At 54.6% G+C, this 18,040-nt stretch overlaps 1 protein-coding gene across 8 annotated transcripts in view; it reads right to left on the bottom strand.

The window, feature by feature from the left end:
- Positions 1 to 13,272: 13,272 nt before the first annotated feature.
- PRPSAP1 (phosphoribosyl pyrophosphate synthetase associated protein 1) overlaps positions 13,273 to 18,040 on the bottom strand; it is a 28,799-nt gene continuing 24,031 nt past the window's right edge. For all 8 annotated transcript variants that reach the window (XM_071452657.1, XM_071452656.1, XM_071452655.1 and 5 more), the window contains one exon: positions 13,273 to 17,465. In XM_071452657.1, the coding sequence (XP_071308758.1) occupies positions 17,307 to 17,465 (159 nt within the window). In that variant the 3' untranslated portion in view covers positions 13,273 to 17,306. The remainder of the gene's footprint in view (positions 17,466 to 18,040) is intronic.

The following is an 18,040-nucleotide window of genomic DNA, read 5'->3' as shown; positions in this document are numbered from 1 at the left end:
CACCAGCTGTCCCTGCCTTTTCTCTGTGCTGGGAGGTTGTCCCTGGCAGGGCACTAAGAATGGGGGTGACTCCTCTGTGAGGCAGTATCACCAGTGGGGACTGAGTGTGTGCTGTGCCTCCACAAGCCACCACTGCTGTCCCCAAAGGGGGGGATCAGGGGGAAGGGGAGACCCAGGGCCGTGGGGGTGCTGTGCCAGCACAGTGAGGAGCCCCCATGTGCCAGGGGGTGCAGCTGCCACCCCTGTCTGTCCCCTCACAAAATCCCATAGCTTGCAAAAGCCCCCCAGCAACCTGGGCCCCCCAACCCCATCACCCAGCCAGGGATGAGCCCCCCCAGGCCTCAGCACTGTGGGGACACTTGGGGAGGGGATCTGAGTGTCCCCCTCTGCAGAAGGGTCACCAGGCCCGTGGCCACTGCATTCACACACCAAACAGGTGGGGTAAAACCCCAAAAATGGGAGCACAGCGGCTCTGGAAATGTCAGGAATGACAGGAAGGCTCAAGGCACAGCCCAAAGCTTTCTGCAGGGATGGGGAGGTGCCCAGGATGGCACAAACTCCAAGGAGAAAAGGCAAAAAAATCCATCTGGGGCTCCTTACCTGCTCCAAAGATCACCCAGGGCTGGGGGTGTGTTCAGGGGGTGCAGGGGGCTGGGGGTGTTCACAGGGTGCACCTGGATCCTGGGGCAGCAAAAGGGGCAGGAGGATGATGAGCACCAAAGAGGAGACCCCAGCTGGGCCATGTCCTGCAAATGCAATCGGTCCCAAAGGTGTTTTCAGGCCCCCCAAGCTCAGCCAGGAGTGCAGGATGGTTTTGTTGGCTCTGCTGTGGTGCCCAGGGGTTTGCTCAGAGTGTTCCCAGTTTTCTTACAGGAGGTGGCACTGGGGAGATCCCAGATCCAGCTGTGTCCACCTCAGTACCCCCAGAGCCGGTTTTGAGCACCTGGTTTTCCCCTGAAAAGCCAAACCCAGCAGGGAAAACAAACAACAGGGAGCTGACAGGGATGGAGGCTGTCCCTGTGGGGGGAAAGGTTTGGGAACATCCAGCAGGAGGGCAGGGCAGCCCCCAGGGGATGCCCCTCATAAGCTCTGGGTTCCCCCGAGGTTCCAGTGGGGTTCCCCTCAGGGTTTCTCACCCTCCCACTCACCCCAGAGGTACCACCGCCTTTGTGTCCCCCCGGAAGTGTCACTGCCTGTGTGTGGAGGGGACATCCCCACCCCCTGTGCACGCAGCCGTGTGTCCCCAGCTGTGACACCCCTCGGTGCCCCCGGGGGCTCCAGGGTCGGGGTTTCCCTGCCCGGTATCTCAGCACACACCGGGAGGGATGGCACAGGGGGCGGGGAGAAGCAGCCCCAAGCCTTGGGGTGGCACCAGGGGAAGGAGGGGACGTGTCCCTCTGCTGCTGGTTGGAGGTGGGAGCAGAGGGGTCTGTGCCTTGGGTCAGTGGCAGCGCTGTGAGGGAGGAGGGGCGGCAGAGGGGGTTTCTTCACTCGGAGGGGAGGAAGGCAGCTCAGCCGTGCTCGTCCCAGCGGCTTGGGCTGGGATTTGCTTTTGGCATCAAACTGTTCTGCTGCTGCCCTTCCCGCTGAGGTCCCCATTTCCCCCTTCTCCAGCAGCAAATGAGCTCCTCCTCCTCCTCCTGCTGCTGTCCCCCTTTTGGGGGTCCCCTGGCAGGGCACAAGTGGGGCCCAAGTCGGGCCAGGGTTTGCACGACACCAGGGGGCTGACACAGAGCCTGGGTCTCACAGGGGCTGTTTGCAGGACAGAGGATGCTGCCATCCCCTCCTTGTGCACGAGGGGCAGGTCCTGCTGCACTCGGGAGGCACAGGCTGTTGGTTACCCTTTATTTCTGCAGGCTGGCGTTGCTTGCTCATTCCGGGAGAATCCGGCCCCGGTACACGACTCCATCCTTGCCCATCAGTTCGTAAGTGCCGGGCTGGGAAGGAGGGGATGGGCTGGCTCTGCCACACTGGGCTGCATTCAGTATCCCCAAGCCAGCCTCCCCACCCAGCTCCTCCCGGGGAAACCGAGGCACAGATGCTCCCCCAGGCGCTCAGCATCACTCTCCCAGCCTCGGTGTCCCGTGTGTGTCCCCTCCTTCCCCATCCCTACCAGGTTGGGGTCCGGAAGGAGGGGCTCCATGCGCTGCACGGGGCTGACGCTGGTGTGTTTGCCCCCGGAGTACATCGGTGATCGGCGGGAATAGCCCTCGGCTGCCTCGTCCCTGTGGGACAGGGCACGGGGGCCTCAGTGCCCGGCGCCCTGGCACCCTGTGCTTCAACCTGCCATGCCAGGGAGGGGTACAGGGGGTGCTCCCCCTCCTCCAGCTGCTCCCGCTGGTACCTGGGGCTGTTCCTCCACAGGTGAAGGACCTTGCACTTGCCTTTGTTGGACTTTGAAGTGTTCCCAGCCAGCTGAGCCCTGCCCTCCCAGCCCTGCAGGGTCTGCCTTTTCCCCACAGCCCCAAGAGCTGCCCACGGCATGACAGGTCCTGGAGCCCTTTGCAGGGGACACCAGGAGGCAGGAGCAGGGCCTGTCCCAGCTCCAGGGCTTGATTTTGAGAACTCCTTTCACAGGAGGCACCAAGCCCCCACCAAGCCTGAGCTGAGGCTGACACCAGGCACAACTCATCCCATGTGGCTTCAGGGCCTGACAGGACAGCACAGGGGGCTGCAAAACCCCTCAGACCTGGGGCAAGCCCAGCTGGGCCTCTGCAGCTCCTCTCTGCTTGGGCACCTCCAGCCCCTTCCACCCACCCAGGGAAGGGCTCTGCTTGCTGGGCCAGGGCTCCCCAGGGGCCAGGGGAGGGTCCCCATGTCCCTACCTCTGCTCCTGCCTGCGGAGGCGGGGCAGGCGCATGGAGAGCCCGGGGGATGCCGGCGGCGTGGACGGGAGGAACCCAGAGCGTCTGGGAGGGTGACAGGGGACACAGGTGGGTGACAGGGGCCACACGAGCCAGCCCTGACACTGCAGGGCACGGCCAGCACCCATCTGCCCCTGTCCCAGCCCGATGCCCCGGTGCTGGTGCCACTCACTGTGCAGACATCTTCACCAGCGGGTCACAAGGTGCGTACTCGGAAGAGGGAACCCTCAGGAGCATCCTAGAGCAGGGAGAGAAGGGCTGGGCCAGGCACTGCAGGGAGTTCCAGCATTTTCAGGGGAATCATGGGGTGCTGAGCCTGAATTCTCCACCACCACCACAGCACAGTCCAACCCCCTGGCTGGTTGCAAAATAAAGAGGGTGTGAAGGGGGAAATGGGCGATTTGTGGAGTCCCAGCTGGGACAAAGCTCCAGCTCATATTGGACAATGGTGAATCCACAGAGGGAAGCTCCCAAAACCCACTGCTATGGGAATGGCTCCCAGGGGCAACCCAGTCCCATGGAACTGGGGCAGGTGGCAAGGTCAAAGGAGGGGGCTCCTGTACCCCCTGTTGGGGTGGGATGCTCCCAGCCTGGGACATGCTCACCTCAGTCCCACTGGTGTCTCCAAAATAGGGTGGCTGCTCATGGCTGCCCAGGCCCCACAGGGATGGATGGGAGGTGGAGGGCTCAGACTCCCACAGCTGCCATCCCAACCAGCCCTCACACCCTTGTCCTCTCTTGGTCAGCACCCAGAACCCCCCCGTGCCCTGCCAGGAGGGCGGGTCATGACCTGGCTCTGGCGCTGCGTGTCCCAGCCCTGCCAGGGGACAAGCCACTGTCTCCCACACTTGTCACCAAAGCCTTTGCACCTACAGGCCAGCTTCAGCTGGGTATGCCTCCATCCTGATGCCGCCTTCTCCACGAGCCTCCTTGGGTGTTGGGAGCCTACTGCCAGTGGGAGGAAACCCTCATCAGCATCCCCATGGTTCCATCAGTGGATAAATGGATCCCACACCAGGGACCATATGGGCCCAGCCAGAGGGAACAGGGCCAGAGCTGTCCCCAAAGCCATTGCTGTCCCTGTGGCACTCACCTGCTGGTCCCAGCCACGCTCTCAGCTGGCACCCAGAGGTCCTGGGATCCTGGGTGGCCTCGGACTGACTGCACCCTCTGGACTGGGACATGGCTGCCAGGGGCCCTTGGATGCATTTCTGAGGTGGTGCCATCTGAACTCTTTGTCTGAGCACGGGGAGGAGCCTGAGCAAGCAGAGCAGTGTTTCAGCCCCAGCTCTTGTCCCCAGAACTCCGCCCCTTTCCCTCAAGGAAGCCCCTGTGCCACTGAGACCTTGGTCTAAAACCAGACCTTGGTCTAAGGGCAGCAAGATGGGGGTGCAGACCCCAAAGGAGGGGGAGCACCCACGGGGTTGGGAAGAACCTTTACCTTGGAGATGCCCATCTTGGTCTCTTCTTCCTTGATCTCTCCTGTGCTGGTCATCTCAGGGGGACTGTCCAGGGAGCTGGGAAGAGCCTCTACCTCAGAGATGTCTATCTCCATCTCTTCCTTCTTGATCTGTTCCATGTCCTTCTGGTCCATGTCATCCTGTCCCATGTCATCCTGTCCCATGTCAGTCCCTCCTCTGTCACTCCATCTCACACTCTTCCCCACGCCCCTCTGTCCCATGTCACTCTGTCCTGCATCGCTCCATTGCACACTTCGCCTCATGTCCTTCTGTCCCATGTCCTTCTGTCCCATGTCATCCTGTCCCACGTCCATCCGTCCTCTGCTGCTCCATTGCAGCCCCCTTCCCATGTCCTTCTGTTCCGTGTCACTCTGTCCTGTGTCCCCCCATTGCACATTTCGCCTCATGTCCTTCTGTGCCACGCCCCTCCGTGCCATGGCAGCCCGTGCCCTGCTCTGTGCCGTGTCACTCTGTGCCGTGTCACTTTCCCCAATGGAGAGCACGTCACTGCTGGCAGCCTCGTCCTTCTCTTTGCCCTCTGTCTTGCCACTGGGGCTGGCAGGCTGGCTCTCCCCACGCTTCGGTGTCTTGGGCCTTTCCACGAGGGGAACTGGAAGGAGAAACCAGAGGGAGCTGCCCAGGGTCAGGGAAGGCAGGGGGAGCATGGCTGGGGGACAGGCCAGCAGTCTGCAGCCCCCCTGTGCCCTCCCCCCCTCTGGCTCCCCCCCAGCTGTGCCCAGAGGTACTTTCATTGCCGATGACAATCAGCTCTAGGTCCTCCTCCGAGTCCGGGAGCTGCTGGCCAGACTTCTTGTCTCGGGAGCTGGGTCCGCCCAGCATTTCCTTCATGGCAGACTGGGAAGGACAGGATGGGCTGGCTACCACACTGGGCTGCCTTCAGGATCCCCAAGCCAGCCTCCCAACCCAGCTCTTCCTGGGGAAACTGAGGCACAGATCCCCCTGGATGCTCAGCATCAGCCTCCCAGCCTTGGTTCCCTTTCAGTGTCTCCTCTTGGAGACATCAAAAAAATCATTGCCTTCTCCACTTCAAGCCAACTAGGACTAATAATAGTTACAATTGGACTAAACCTCCCCAAACTAGCCTTCCTTCACATCTCAACCCATGCATTCATTCTTCAAACCCATCCTCTTCCTATTTTCAGGCTCCATCATTCACAGCCTAAATGGTGAACGAGATATCCGAAAAATAGGAGGACTCCAAAACAACCCCAGCAGCCTCAGCCTTTCCCCAGGACAGAGCTGCCCCAGTCCCCAGAGCATCTTTGTGGCCCTCCACAGGACCCGCTCCAGGAGCTCCGGGTCTCCCATCCCGAGGAGCCCAGAACTGGACACTGCTCCAGGGGAGGCCTGGCCAGGGCTGAGCAGAGGGGCAGCATCACCCCCTGACCTGCTGGAAATGCTCTCCTAACGCACCCTGGGACACCAGTGCCCTCCTCGTGCCCAGTGCTGCTCGTGGACAGCTCCTTGGCCACCAGGAGCCCCAGCTCCTTCCCCACAGAGCTGCTTTCCAGGCACTCAGTCCCGGCCTGGGCTGGTGCTGTTCCTCCGCAGGTGAAGGACCCTGCACTTGCCTGTGCTGAACTTTAAAATGTTCCTCCCCAGCCAGTTTAGCCCTTTGGGCACCTCCATGACCCTTTGGGCACCTCCAGGACCATGGTTTTCACAGCCATCCCAGAGGATCAGCAAACACCTGACTGATGCCATCTAATACAACAGCAAGGCATTCTTGCCTCCAGCAATGGGACTCAGTATCCCAGCCCTGCCCTGTGACATCCCTCTGCTGTCCCCCAGTCACAGCCACCACTCCAGAGAGCCCTGGAGGTTGGGAGCCATGGTCCTGCCTGGTGCTGAGCAAGGAGGGGCTGTGGTGTGATGCCAACACAGCCTGGCCATACCCAGGGAGGTACCAGCTCTGGCTCTTTCTCCCACCACCCTGAACATGGCCCTTTTCTGAGCAGAAAACAAGCTGGGAGCACATGTTAGTGTTAGCCACTGAGGAGCTGCCCTGGCTCAGCCTATGCCAGGTCCTTCCCCTGGTGGGATGCACAGGGAAGAGGAGTCCTGAGCAACCTCGGCAGAGGTGCTGGGGTACAGAGGGCAGGAGGTGCAGAGGGCTGTGATCCCACTCCACCTGCCAGACCCTGACCTCCTCTTCCTCCTGCTTCTGCTTTCCTGCCCACCAGGATGTCCTCCAGCATGCCCCAGCACTCCATGTTTCTCACCTCCTCTGGGGCTGGGGAGAGCATCAGCCTCTTCTCCAGATTTTATTTTGGGAAGGAAGGCATCAGAGCCAGCTGTGTAACTGGGGGCAGGATGGATCCAGAGGAGTCCCCCCACCCCCCACCCCCACTCCAGAACATCTGGGGACCATGTCCTGATGTGAGGGGACCCTGCCCTGGCTGTGCTCAAGGACATACCATGAGAGACTCCCACATCTGGTTACGGAGCTCATCCATCATGCTCTGGAATTGTTCCTGGAGCAGGGCAAGGACAGGGACAGGAGTCAGAACACAGGAGCAGGATTCAAAAGGGACATTTGCAAATTAACTTGGACACCAGACAGAGGGATCCTGGACAGGGCTATGCCAAGAGGCTGTGGCTGTATTGCCCAGGTGGACCTTTGTCTCCTCACCCTCCTTGGACCCAGGTTACTGTTTTTTGATGGCTGTTTACTTCACAAATGCCTCAGCAGCCCTGTCTGAGGGAGGAAGTGACCTCTACCACCAGCCTGACCTGCGGGCAGTGGTGCCCTTCTGTCCTCCCTGGAGCTGTGCTGGCAGATGGAAAGTGGGGGGCTCCAGGTGGGTTGGGATGAGCTCCAGGGGGGTTGGGATGAGCTCCAGGGGGGTTGGGATGAGCACCCACGTTCTGCTCTCAGGACACCCTTCCCTCTCATCCCTCCTGGTGCCCTTCACACTGGGAGCCTCCAGGGGCTGCAGGGCAGCACAGTGAGGGGCAGCTCAAGGGGGCACCAGTAGCAGCTCACCATGTTAAAATTCTGTAGCATATACTGCATGTCCTCTGCCATCTGTGACTGCTCCAGCTTCACCACATTGATCTCCTCACGGAGCTCCTGGCACAGAGCCCTGACCTAGGAGAGGGGGATGGTGGGGTGAGCCCAGGGCAGGGTCCCCGGGTGCTTTGCACCCACCACGGTCTGCACAGAGCCAGGGCCAGTTCAGGGCCTGCCCTGGGCAGTGCTTGGCCTTCAGCACATCCTCAGCAGCAGCTCCCCAGCAGCATGAGGGGGTTCAGACAGGAGGAGGTGGCTTGGGGGAAGCACCTGGGGCTGGGAAGAGCCTCTACCTCAGCGATTTCTTTTTCATTGGCTTCCACTCTCTCCTTTAAGTCCTTAAGGAAAGCAAAAGGGCTTTCCTCAGCCCCCTCCAGGGGTTCCCCATTCTCCTGGACAAGCAGATCCCGCAGGCCCAGGTGCAGAAGCAATGCATTCAGGAGGTTGTGCAGCTGCTCAAAGTCAACGGCTCCAGCTCTCGATGACCCGAGGGCAATTTCCAGCATCTGGCCCAGAGTGAACGTTGCCATTGCTGCTGGTGTGTCCAAAAGCACAGAACTGCCAGGAACAGGAGGAGCCTCTTGTGCCGTTGCTCCAGAGAGGAACAGGCAGGGTGGGAGGTGGTAGGAGGTGGTAGAAGGAGGAGAAGGAAGAGGAAGAGGGGCACAGCCAACAGGTTCCTTCCTCTTCGGTCTCCTCCTTGTTCCAGGGCCTGTGCCACTTGAGTCCCTCTTTGCAGTGTCCCCCTGCCCTGGCAAAGAGTGCCCATTGTTACACAGCAATGGCTCGGCCCTGTGTGGAATGTCCCCATTGTCCCCTGCTGCTGCTGATGTTCCAGCAACCAACAGGACCTGCAGGGACCATGTGCCACAACACCTCCAGCCTTTACCCTTTCACCCCAAAATGACTCCAAGGACAGCTCACATTGGGCAGGTGGTGTCACAGACATATGGTATGAAAAATCCTTTTGCTAGGATTTTTCTCCTGAGAAGCTCAGAAATGAAATGTAAACAATGATTATCTGCTGCTGTGGAATGCAACAGGTGCATCTTTGATCGGTCTCATGTGGTTGTTTTTAATTAATGGCCAATCACAGTCCAGCTGTCTCAGACTCTCTGGTCTGTCACAAGATTTTATTATCATTCCTTTCTATTCCTTGCTAGCCTTCTGATGAAATCCTTTCTTCTATTATTTTAGTATAGTTTTAACATATCATTTTCTTTTAACATAATATATATCATAAAATAATAAATCAGCTTTCTGAAACGTGGAATCAAGATTCTCATGTCTTCCCTCATCCTGGGACCCCTGAGAACACCATCACACAGGTGGTGCCCCAGGAGCCACTCTCAGGGTGAGTTGAGCCTGCCCAGGAGAGCTGTGCCCTGCGGAGAGGGGATCCATGTTCTCACACAGCCTGGAACATTCCAGAACACTCCAGGAGGAGACCAGCCCCAGAGAGGAAGCACCTCCAGTCATTCATTTTTGAGGTCTCAAGAGAATGAGAGTTCCTCTTCTCCCTTAGATGTGGGAAGGGTGGAAAGCTGCTGCTGACTCCATCAATTAATGGATTTTCAGCACCTCACTCCAAAGCAAAGATCCATACAAGTAGAGAAAAGCAGATAAACACAATCCTCCAGACAAGCCTAGGAAGTGAAGGACTCAAACACTGGGAAAAATCTTTGAACCAGAGCGATCCATCAGACAAATCCTTACAAAAACCATCAACTAGAAATTCCCTTTTAAAAATGCAGGTTTGACCACCAGGCAGTGGGATCACTGACATCTCCCTGCTCTGGAAAACTCAGGAGCTTTGAGCACAGGAGGGCTGGGTGAGCTCCTGAGGGGATCCTGGCTCCTGGGCCAGGCAATGCAGGGAGCTCTGGCATTTTCAGGGGAATTGTGGGGCTGAGCCTGGTTTCTCCACCACCACTCCAGCACATCCCACCCACTGGCTGGCTACACAATAAAGGAGGTTTCATGGGGGAAATGGGCTATTTGCAGTTTCCCAGCTTGTATTAGACAATGGTGAATCCAGAGAGGGAACCTCCCAAAACCTACTGATGTGGGAATTCCTTCAGGGGCATCCCCAGCAGCCCATCCCATGGCAACTGGGGCTGGTGGCAAGGCCAAAATGGGGCTGGGTGTGCTGTGGGAGCTGGGGGGTCTCCATGGGGTGAGCAGCTTTTGTCTTTGGGTTCTCAGGGGGTACTTGAGTTTCACTCCATGAGCCAGGGGCTTGAAGAAGGGGGACAGGCTGAGGGGCCCCAGGTCTGTCCTTGCTGCTGCATTTTTGCCCATCAACTTCTCACCCTTTGCCTGCTCTTCCCAGGAGGGCAGCAGGGCCAGGCTGGCCCTGCCAAGCCCCCACTTTGACCATGGCTACCCCACAGGGGACAAGCCCAGAGCTGGGGATGGAGGCTTTGGGAGCACAGCTGTGCCCAGGAGCAGCAAGGGGACTCCAGGCACAGCCTGGCTCCCTGGGGAGGTGGGGAGGGACACAGAGAGGACCAGTGACCCTTGGCAAGTGGGCAGGTGCTCTCTGGGGTCAGATGGAGACCTTGCATGGCAGTCCCAGCACCTCATGCTGTATTTAAAGGATGTACTGAACAACTTCCCTTCTGGAAACAGAACCAGTGGGAAGTTAATGGAATGCCAGTGTGGCAAAAGGATAAATGTGAGAGATTGAAGGAGTTGGTGTAAACCTGAAAGAGCTAATGCTCAAAGACTAGGCAGAAGAGAAAAGGAATGTTACCACAGTAATGAGAGAAGGTTCAGTTGGAAAAGGGGGTTTTGGAGGCAGGATAGTGCTTTTCTGGAACCAAGTTCCTATCCTGGGAAACTATCTCAAAGAACAAGTTTGAGACAGCATTTCACTTGCATCTGGTGGGGGAGAGAAAATGAAACCACACAAACCCCCAACCCTGTTCTGAAAAGTTCAAGAATAACAAAATGAGGCTGTGCAAGGACCAGTGTCTATAAATTCCACAGTGAACAAGGGCTGGGGGGCACCCACCATCCCAAGGGATCAAACCAAGGACAGTGCTGGAACCTGGGCTGGTGACACAAGTTCTTCCTCTGTCTCCGTTTTCCTTCCTTTCCCCCTTCCTTGCTCCCTCTCCTTAGAAGTTTAAATTGTGGCTGCCATGGGCTGTTAAGAAATTGCTGTTTGTAGTTCAGGGAAATGTAACTCATGAGCTGTTCATTGGGGTAGTTGTGTAATCCATGGGCATTTCATCGGGGAAGTTGAATTTGTGGGCTGCTCAAAAAAGTTGCCACATGTTGTTCAGAGAATTTTAATCCACACACTGTTGAAATAATCTGTGGGCTGTTCCTTGGTTTCATCCACAGGTTGTCCAGGGAAATTTAATCCACAGGCTGTTCAGGAGTGTTTAAATTGTTGCCACCACAGTCTGGACAACCTATCACAAGGTTTAAATCCTTGCTGCCAAAAAACTCCAACTTTCTAATTGACTGTTTGGTGCTGTTTTGCCTTAATACAGCCCCAGGGCATCCTGAAGGTCCAGGACCACCCTCTAATGGCACATGCTGCCAGAGCCAGGCAGGGCACAGGGGGGTCCTGGGTGCTCACCAAGCAAGGACTGAGGTGTGAGGGCTGGTTGGGATGGCAGCTGTGGGAGCCTGAGCCCCCCACCTCCCATGTCTGTGTGCCCTGCACAGCCACGAGCAGCTGCTCCTCCAGAGGGGCTCCATGCTGGAGCTGCCACTCCTGGTGCCCCCCTGAATGACAGAAACCTGCTGCCATTGGGAGGACATCACCAGCACCCCCACAGCTCCATCACTGGCTAAATGGGTCTGATGCCAGGGCATCACACAGCTCCTGGCTGTGACAGCCAGAGGGAACTGGGCCAGAGCTGTCCCCAGAGCCATCGCTGTCCCCATGGCACTCAGCTGAGTCCCAGCCACACTGTTGGACAGAGGGTCTGTGCTGCTGGGTGGCCTCGTGCTGGGGCACCCATGGGATGGGGCTGTGGGTGCTGGGGGATCCTGGATGGACACCCCAGGGAGTAGGACATGGGCTTGCCTTGGCTGAATTTCAAAAGGTTCCTCCCCAGCCAAGGGTTTTGGGTACCCACGTGCCACCACGGCTGTGGTGGGATCCAGTGCACCAAGGAGGGGCTGTGGTGGGATGGAGGGGCTGTGGTGGGATGGAGGGGCTGTGGTGGGATCCCAATGCACCAAGGAGGGGCTGTGGTGGGATGGAGGGGCTGTGGTGGGATCCAGGTCAGCCTGGCCCAGGCAGTCACCAGCTCCTGCTGTTTCTCCCATCACCCTGAGCACAGCCCTTTTCTGAGCAGAAAACAGAGAGCACACTGGAGCTGCCCTGGCTCTGCCTGTGCCAGGCTGTGCCTCCTGGTGGGATGTGCAGGGAACAGGAGCAGAGACCTTGGGGCACACAGGAGGTACTGGGGGCTGCAGTCCCGCTCCATGGGCAGACCTTGGCCTCCTCTTCCTCCTCCTGCTTTGTTGCCCATGAGGAAATCCTGCAGCATGTCCCAGCACACCATGCTGCCACCTCCTCTGGGGTTGGAGAGAGCCTGGCAGGAGTGTAGGGAGCTCCAGGTGGGTTGGGATGAGCTCCCACATTCCACTCCTGGAATTCCACACCCTTCCCACACTTCTTTCTGGTGCCCTTCACAGTGGGAGCCTCCAAGGGCTGCAGGGCAGCAGAGCAGAGCAGTGAGGGGCAGCTCCAGAGGGGCAGCTCAGCAAGTGAAGGGACTCCTGGATGCTCCAGGTGTTCTCTGCCATGTGCTCTGCCTTCCAGTCCTTGATCTCCTTGTGCCCTGACCTAGGAGAGGGGGATGGCAGGGTGAGCCCCAGGGCAGGGTGAGCCCCAGGGCAGGGTGAACCCCAGGGCAGGGTGAGCCCCAGGGCAGGATAAACCCCAGAGCAGGATAAACTCCAGGGCAGGGTGAGCCCCAAGGCAGGATAAACCCCAGGGCAGGGTGAGCCCAGGGCAGGGTGAGCCCAAGGGCAGGATGAGCCCAGGGCAGGGTGAGCCCCAAGGCAGGATAAACCCCAGAGCAGGGTGAACCCCAGGGCAGGGTGAGCCCCAGGGCAGGATAAACCCCAAGGGCAGGGTCCCTAGGCCTGGGTCCCTTGTCCCCACCATGGTCTGCACAGAGCCAGGGGCAGTGCAGGGCCTGGCCAGGGTGGCACAGGGCACTGGGGCAGGGCTTGGCCTTCAGCACATCCTCAGCAGCCAAGAAGGGGCAGCAACTCCCCAAAAGCACGAGGGATGCAGACCCCAAAGGAGGGGGTGGCTCAGGGGGAGCACCCAGAGGGGCTGGGAAGAGCTTCTGCCTTGGTGATGTCTCTTTCAATGGCTTCCACTTTCTTCCTTATCTTCTCCATGTCTGAGGGGCTGGGAACCACAGGGGCCTCTCACAATTCCCTGCAGTGGTTCCCTGCTCTCCTGGGCAGGCAGATCCCATCCCATCCCACCTGGGAGGTGGTGACAGGAGATAGAGCAAGGTGGGCACAGCCAGCAGACTCCTTCCTCTTCACTCTCCTCCTCATTCTGGAGCCTGCATGTCCTCCCTGCCAACTGCTGCATCCGAGCTCAGTGCTGGACACAATTCACTGCAGCAGCAACTGTAAGGGAACTAAGGAGGTACCCTGACCACTGAAATGTAAAAGGTAATCAGGATAATGCAAACAAATTTTAATGAGAATTTCAACCTTGGTGGCATCTAGTTAACTTCACTTCTGACCCTATGTCACAGACATCTTTTATGAAAAATCCTTTCACTAGGATCTTTCCTCCTGAGAAGCTGAGGTCTCAGAATTGAAATGTAAACAATAATTATCTGCTGCTGTGGAATGCACCAGGTGCATCTTTGATTGGTCTCATGTGGTTGTTTTTAATTAATGGCCAATCTCAGTCAGCTGTCTCGGACTCTCTGGTCAGTCACAAGATTTTATTATCATTCCTTTCTATTCCTTTCAAGCCTTCTGATGAAATCCTTTCTTCTATTCTTCAGTATAGTTTTAACATATCATTTTCTTTAAACATAATATATATCATAAAATAATAAATCAGCCTTCTGAAATGGAGTCAAGATTATCATCTCTTCCCTCATCCTGGGACCCCTGTGAACACCACCACAACCCTACCAACAGTAAAGCCACAGCTTTTGCTTTAACAATACACAGTGCTTTGATAAACCCCATTTACCCAACCACTGCACTGGGGTTAAATCACCATGGAATTATTTCCAACACAACACAGAGCACGGGCCAACAAAATGGGAACAAATGGCAAGCTGTCACTGTTGATGTGTGTGTTGTACAGGAACAACAGGGATTTATTTGTGAAAGTAACACCAATGCTAATGCCCAAGACATTTGTCTTGGCACTGAACAAAATGCTTGTCATTTTGAAATACATCCTGCTGAAATCCTGCTTGTAACTGTACTTATATACATTGGGAAGAGTAAGAACTATTGGTGATTCCATAGAGACCACACCACTATAGAAATAAGCCATCACTCAAATATTTGGGTTTGTAGTTTTCTCCAAAATTAGAGGATGTGACCTCAACTATTCAGTTCTGTCACAACCCATGGATTGCTACAATCTACCTACACATTCCAGCAAGATTTCCTGCTCACCCCCACTGGAATGAAGCTTGCACTGATGGAAACATTACTGCAGCACAAAGAGCTGTGTTCACTGGTGGAAGGTGTCTGAAGCAATGGACACAGAGCTCACCACTATTCATCAAATACAGAATAGATAAATCAAGTGATGAGAAATGGAGAACATCACTGGTGGGACTGTGTTTGGGTGGTCACCCACTGCAACAGGAATTCCAGATCTAACACTGCATCCTGTTATAATTTTGCTGATTTCTGTCATTTTATGCTTAATGTACTGTATTAATGTACTGTAGTATTTTATATGCTGAAGTGTTTATATTAGCTGGACAGGTAGCACTGTCCCACAGATGTCCTTGCATACATAATATTGTTCTCTCACATTCAACAGTCTCAAAAATCACAGTATTTAGCTAACCTGATCAAAAATTTCTCACAATTTTTAAGTTGGACATAATAAATCCCTGTTTATAGGCACAGAGGCAAGAGGTGACCACATGGCCACTCTGTGGAGCAAGACAAGTTGTTTTTAGTCACAGGGTGGATTCTGGTGGCGCCTTCCCCCAGCTCTTGAGCTGCACTATGATCTCAGAAATGCTTGCTAGGCCTTGGCCTTGAGAACAGCACCTGGGCTGAGCAACTCTCAATGTTATCAGAAACACTGTCTGCTCCCAGGAACTTGTGCTGTCTAACAAACTCCTAATTCTTAACAAACAGCCTTGGAAAACTATTTTTCTTGCCTGAACAACAACCCAAGCAGAACAACATTTTTGTTATCGAGCTTTCAAAGAAAGCTGCTGACCTGAATTGTGCCCAGGATGGAGAGGAATTATGACCATTCCTTGAGGCTCAACTCTGCCTGTTGAGAAGATGCAAAGATATCTGATGCATTTCCAGGAGCTCGAGGGGAATTCTTCAGAGGTTCCTTGTACAGGTTCCTTCAGGTCTGTGTGTGAGTGGGAATGCACTACAGCAAATACACTGTGGACATTGCTCTCCTAGATTCTTAAGTATTTTAGATTTTAAAGTAAATGCTATATGAAATTGTTAAATTGTTTAACTTCAGCATAAGCTATTGCTTAACAGCTTATGCAGTTCAATGCTGTTAAACCTTTGGGCCAAAACTGTTGGTCAAGTCTGGGGTTCAGTTTTGCAAGGGGGTCTATTCTGAACCTTGTGACTCAGCCTGTGTTTCCTTTTCATCCTTGCCTTTCCCCCTTCCCCAGTCTCAATGTAGATTTTTGGATTGATTTTGGGTTTAGATTGATTTCTTTTAGATTTTAGTTTGCTTTTACCATGTAGTAAATAGTAGAGTGAACCTTGCAAACAACTTTGAGGAACTTTCACTTCTATACTAAACCTGCTTTTGCTGATACCTCAGCTGGTGATTCTTTAAGCAACCATAAAACATTCACTCATGACAAAGGCCCAGGGCACACAGGCACAACCCTCTGCTCAGTGGTGCTATGATTCCATGGGTTCCACCCAAATACAGCCCAGCAAAAGCAAGCCTGAATGGGGCAAGAATCCTCAATGAGCCCCAACCTTGCTCCTGGCAGGTCTGACAAGCACTTTGAAGGGGAGAGAACAGCAATACTGCTCCCACTTTTAACACTGCCTTCCAGGATGAAGAACATTGTGCAGCAGTGGCTCAGAAGAAAGGGGGCACAGCCATCTCCAAGGACTCCACAGCTCCAGGTGATCTGTTCAATACTTGCAGTGCAGCATTATTACCCCTCCAGGCCAAGGAGCCAGGCTGTGGTCACAGAGTACAGCTGAGATTTGTTTGTGGTACTTTGAAAATGCAGGAAAGCCCATCAACAGCTTTGATACCTCATCCAGTTCTGCACATCCCTCATGGAATTTGGCATGGAGGTTTAATCCATGCTGGATACTGAAAGTGGTCCAAGCACTCCATGCCAAGGTCCATTTGTTTGCCTGGTATTCAAGGTTTGTCCTGCCTGGTGACTGCTTGCACCTTGGCACATTTTATATGTTGGAGTGGAATAGAAATAAAGATAACCAAAATTGAACAACTAAACATTTCCTGTGCTGTTGAAGCAACTGCTTCCAGCAGCTTTTATTTGTTCCTCACATCAGCAGACTAGTGGTGTAGGTTTTTTCTGGAGTGTGGTTGTCTCATCAAGGGGAAAAATCAGTTTGGGAGTTTATCCTTATACCATCCTGGAGACAAAGCCTTCCACATGCATCTTGTGCTGCTTCCTCAAGTGTCCCCTCCACCCAAAAATTAGTATCACTCAAGAAAGGAGTGATCAGCCAGTCCTACTTCCCTGTGGAAGAAGTTGCAAGCTGCCAAGTGAGCCTTGTTACAGCAACAGCCCCACCTGAACACAGCAGCTCCTCAGAGGGCACAGGATTCATAGGAAGCACCAAAGCTGAAAAATCTTACACTTTTTATTGCAGGTTCAGTGTTAGTGTTTTGGAAAGCACAGCTGCATTAGAAGCAGATATTGTTCCAACTTCCCTTTCCCATAAGACTCTGCCACAAACTCAGCCCCAGGCAACTCCAAAAATCGTGCCTGGTTTTGCAGTGCAGACGAGTGTCCCAGAGAGGAGCAAGACCCTCATGTGAATCATCACTGAAGAGCAATAATGATCCAAAGCTCGCCAAATGAAAAGGCCAACACATTATCTAGCATTCCCTGCTCTGCTGGGACACACACATGAGCCTGTTCCCAGCTCCCTGACCCAGGGATGGGAGCAGCCCTGCCAATGGGTTGCCCTAAGCTGTCCTTTGGGATGTTCCGCTAACTGAGTTTTGATGAAAGTCCCTGCTCTGCTGTGCAGGAGAGGAGAGGCCACTGAGCTGGCACAGAGCTGCTGTTGGCTCAGCTCTGCCAGCAGCACAGCCTGAACATTCCCTTCTGTGCTCTGGGGTGAGACACAGGCAGAAACAACCCCAAAGGCTGCTCTTGCTGCCCACACAGCAATGAGCAGTCCCTGTTCCCTTCTCACAAGCTGACAGCTACTTCTGTTTAGCTTTTCTTTCTGCCCCTACAGGGCAAGAGAAAACACACTAAAAAAAAAAAAATCATTAAAGGAACTTAAAAATTCAACACCATCTCATTTCTCCATCTCTCTCAATTAAGGTGTAATTCCCCCCACTGCCAGTGGCCCCTTCTATTGACTTGTAAAGTGCTGGTCAGGTTGATTTCTTTTCTATTAGATCTCACGGCTCAAGACCCTGAAAACCTCGACACTCCTACAAAAATAAACAGCTGTGTTATGCCTATGTTTTATGGTATTGCCTTTCCATGCAGATTTCCTTCTCTTGTGGAATCCAGGACAGGGGCAGGCTCAGGTCTAGTCATCGACGGTGATGTTGCGGAAGAGATAAGCCATGGACTCGCCGTTGTGGATGCGCCTGATGGCCTCTGAGAGGATCAAACTGATATCCACAGTCTTTATCTTGGGGCACTGCAGCTTCTGCACCTCGTGAGGAACAGTGTTGGTCACCACCACCTATGGAGGGCCAGAAAGGAAAGGAAATTGTGCTGCAGGAATGTTCACCCTCCCTGAGCAGCCACCCCGAGGGGTGTGTACTGCTGTTCCACAGTTCAGGAAGAGAAACCCTTGCATATTAGGAAAAAAGATTAAAATAAATGGTCTCCCCTCTTACAATCTGTTGAGGGGACCAGCATAAGCAGCACTCTCCAACAGGCTGATGGGTCCACTCAGATCACAATATCTATTATTAAGTTTGAAATCCTGTCCTCCTCATGTACCAGCAGCCCCTGATCAGCTGGGGGAGAGGGGCTCACAGTGAGATGGCAGCCACACAGCCCCAGCTGCAGGGAGGGAAATGTCCACGCAGGGATGACTAATATTTCTGTTAGGGAGAAAATACACTAGGAAGCAGATCTGATCTGAGCAAGTATTAATCACACAGACTTTTATTTTTTTGTGTGTTCCAGTGAAGAATCAGCTAACTGAAAGCACCTGATTAAATGAGTAATTCCAGACATGAGCTATGTGCCTTGGGAAGGACATCAATTTGTGAGTTTTGGTGCCACCCCCACTCTGCAGCCTGGAGAGCA

This window comes from Agelaius tricolor, unplaced genomic scaffold (genome assembly GCF_023055355.1).
Source record: "Agelaius tricolor isolate 1412-34295 unplaced genomic scaffold, bAgeTri1.0.p SCAF_35, whole genome shotgun sequence".
NCBI classification, from domain to species: domain Eukaryota; kingdom Metazoa; phylum Chordata; class Aves; order Passeriformes; family Icteridae; genus Agelaius; species Agelaius tricolor.
The sequence above is the reverse complement of the archived record's forward strand: the minus strand, read 5'-3'. Positions and strand labels throughout refer to the sequence as shown.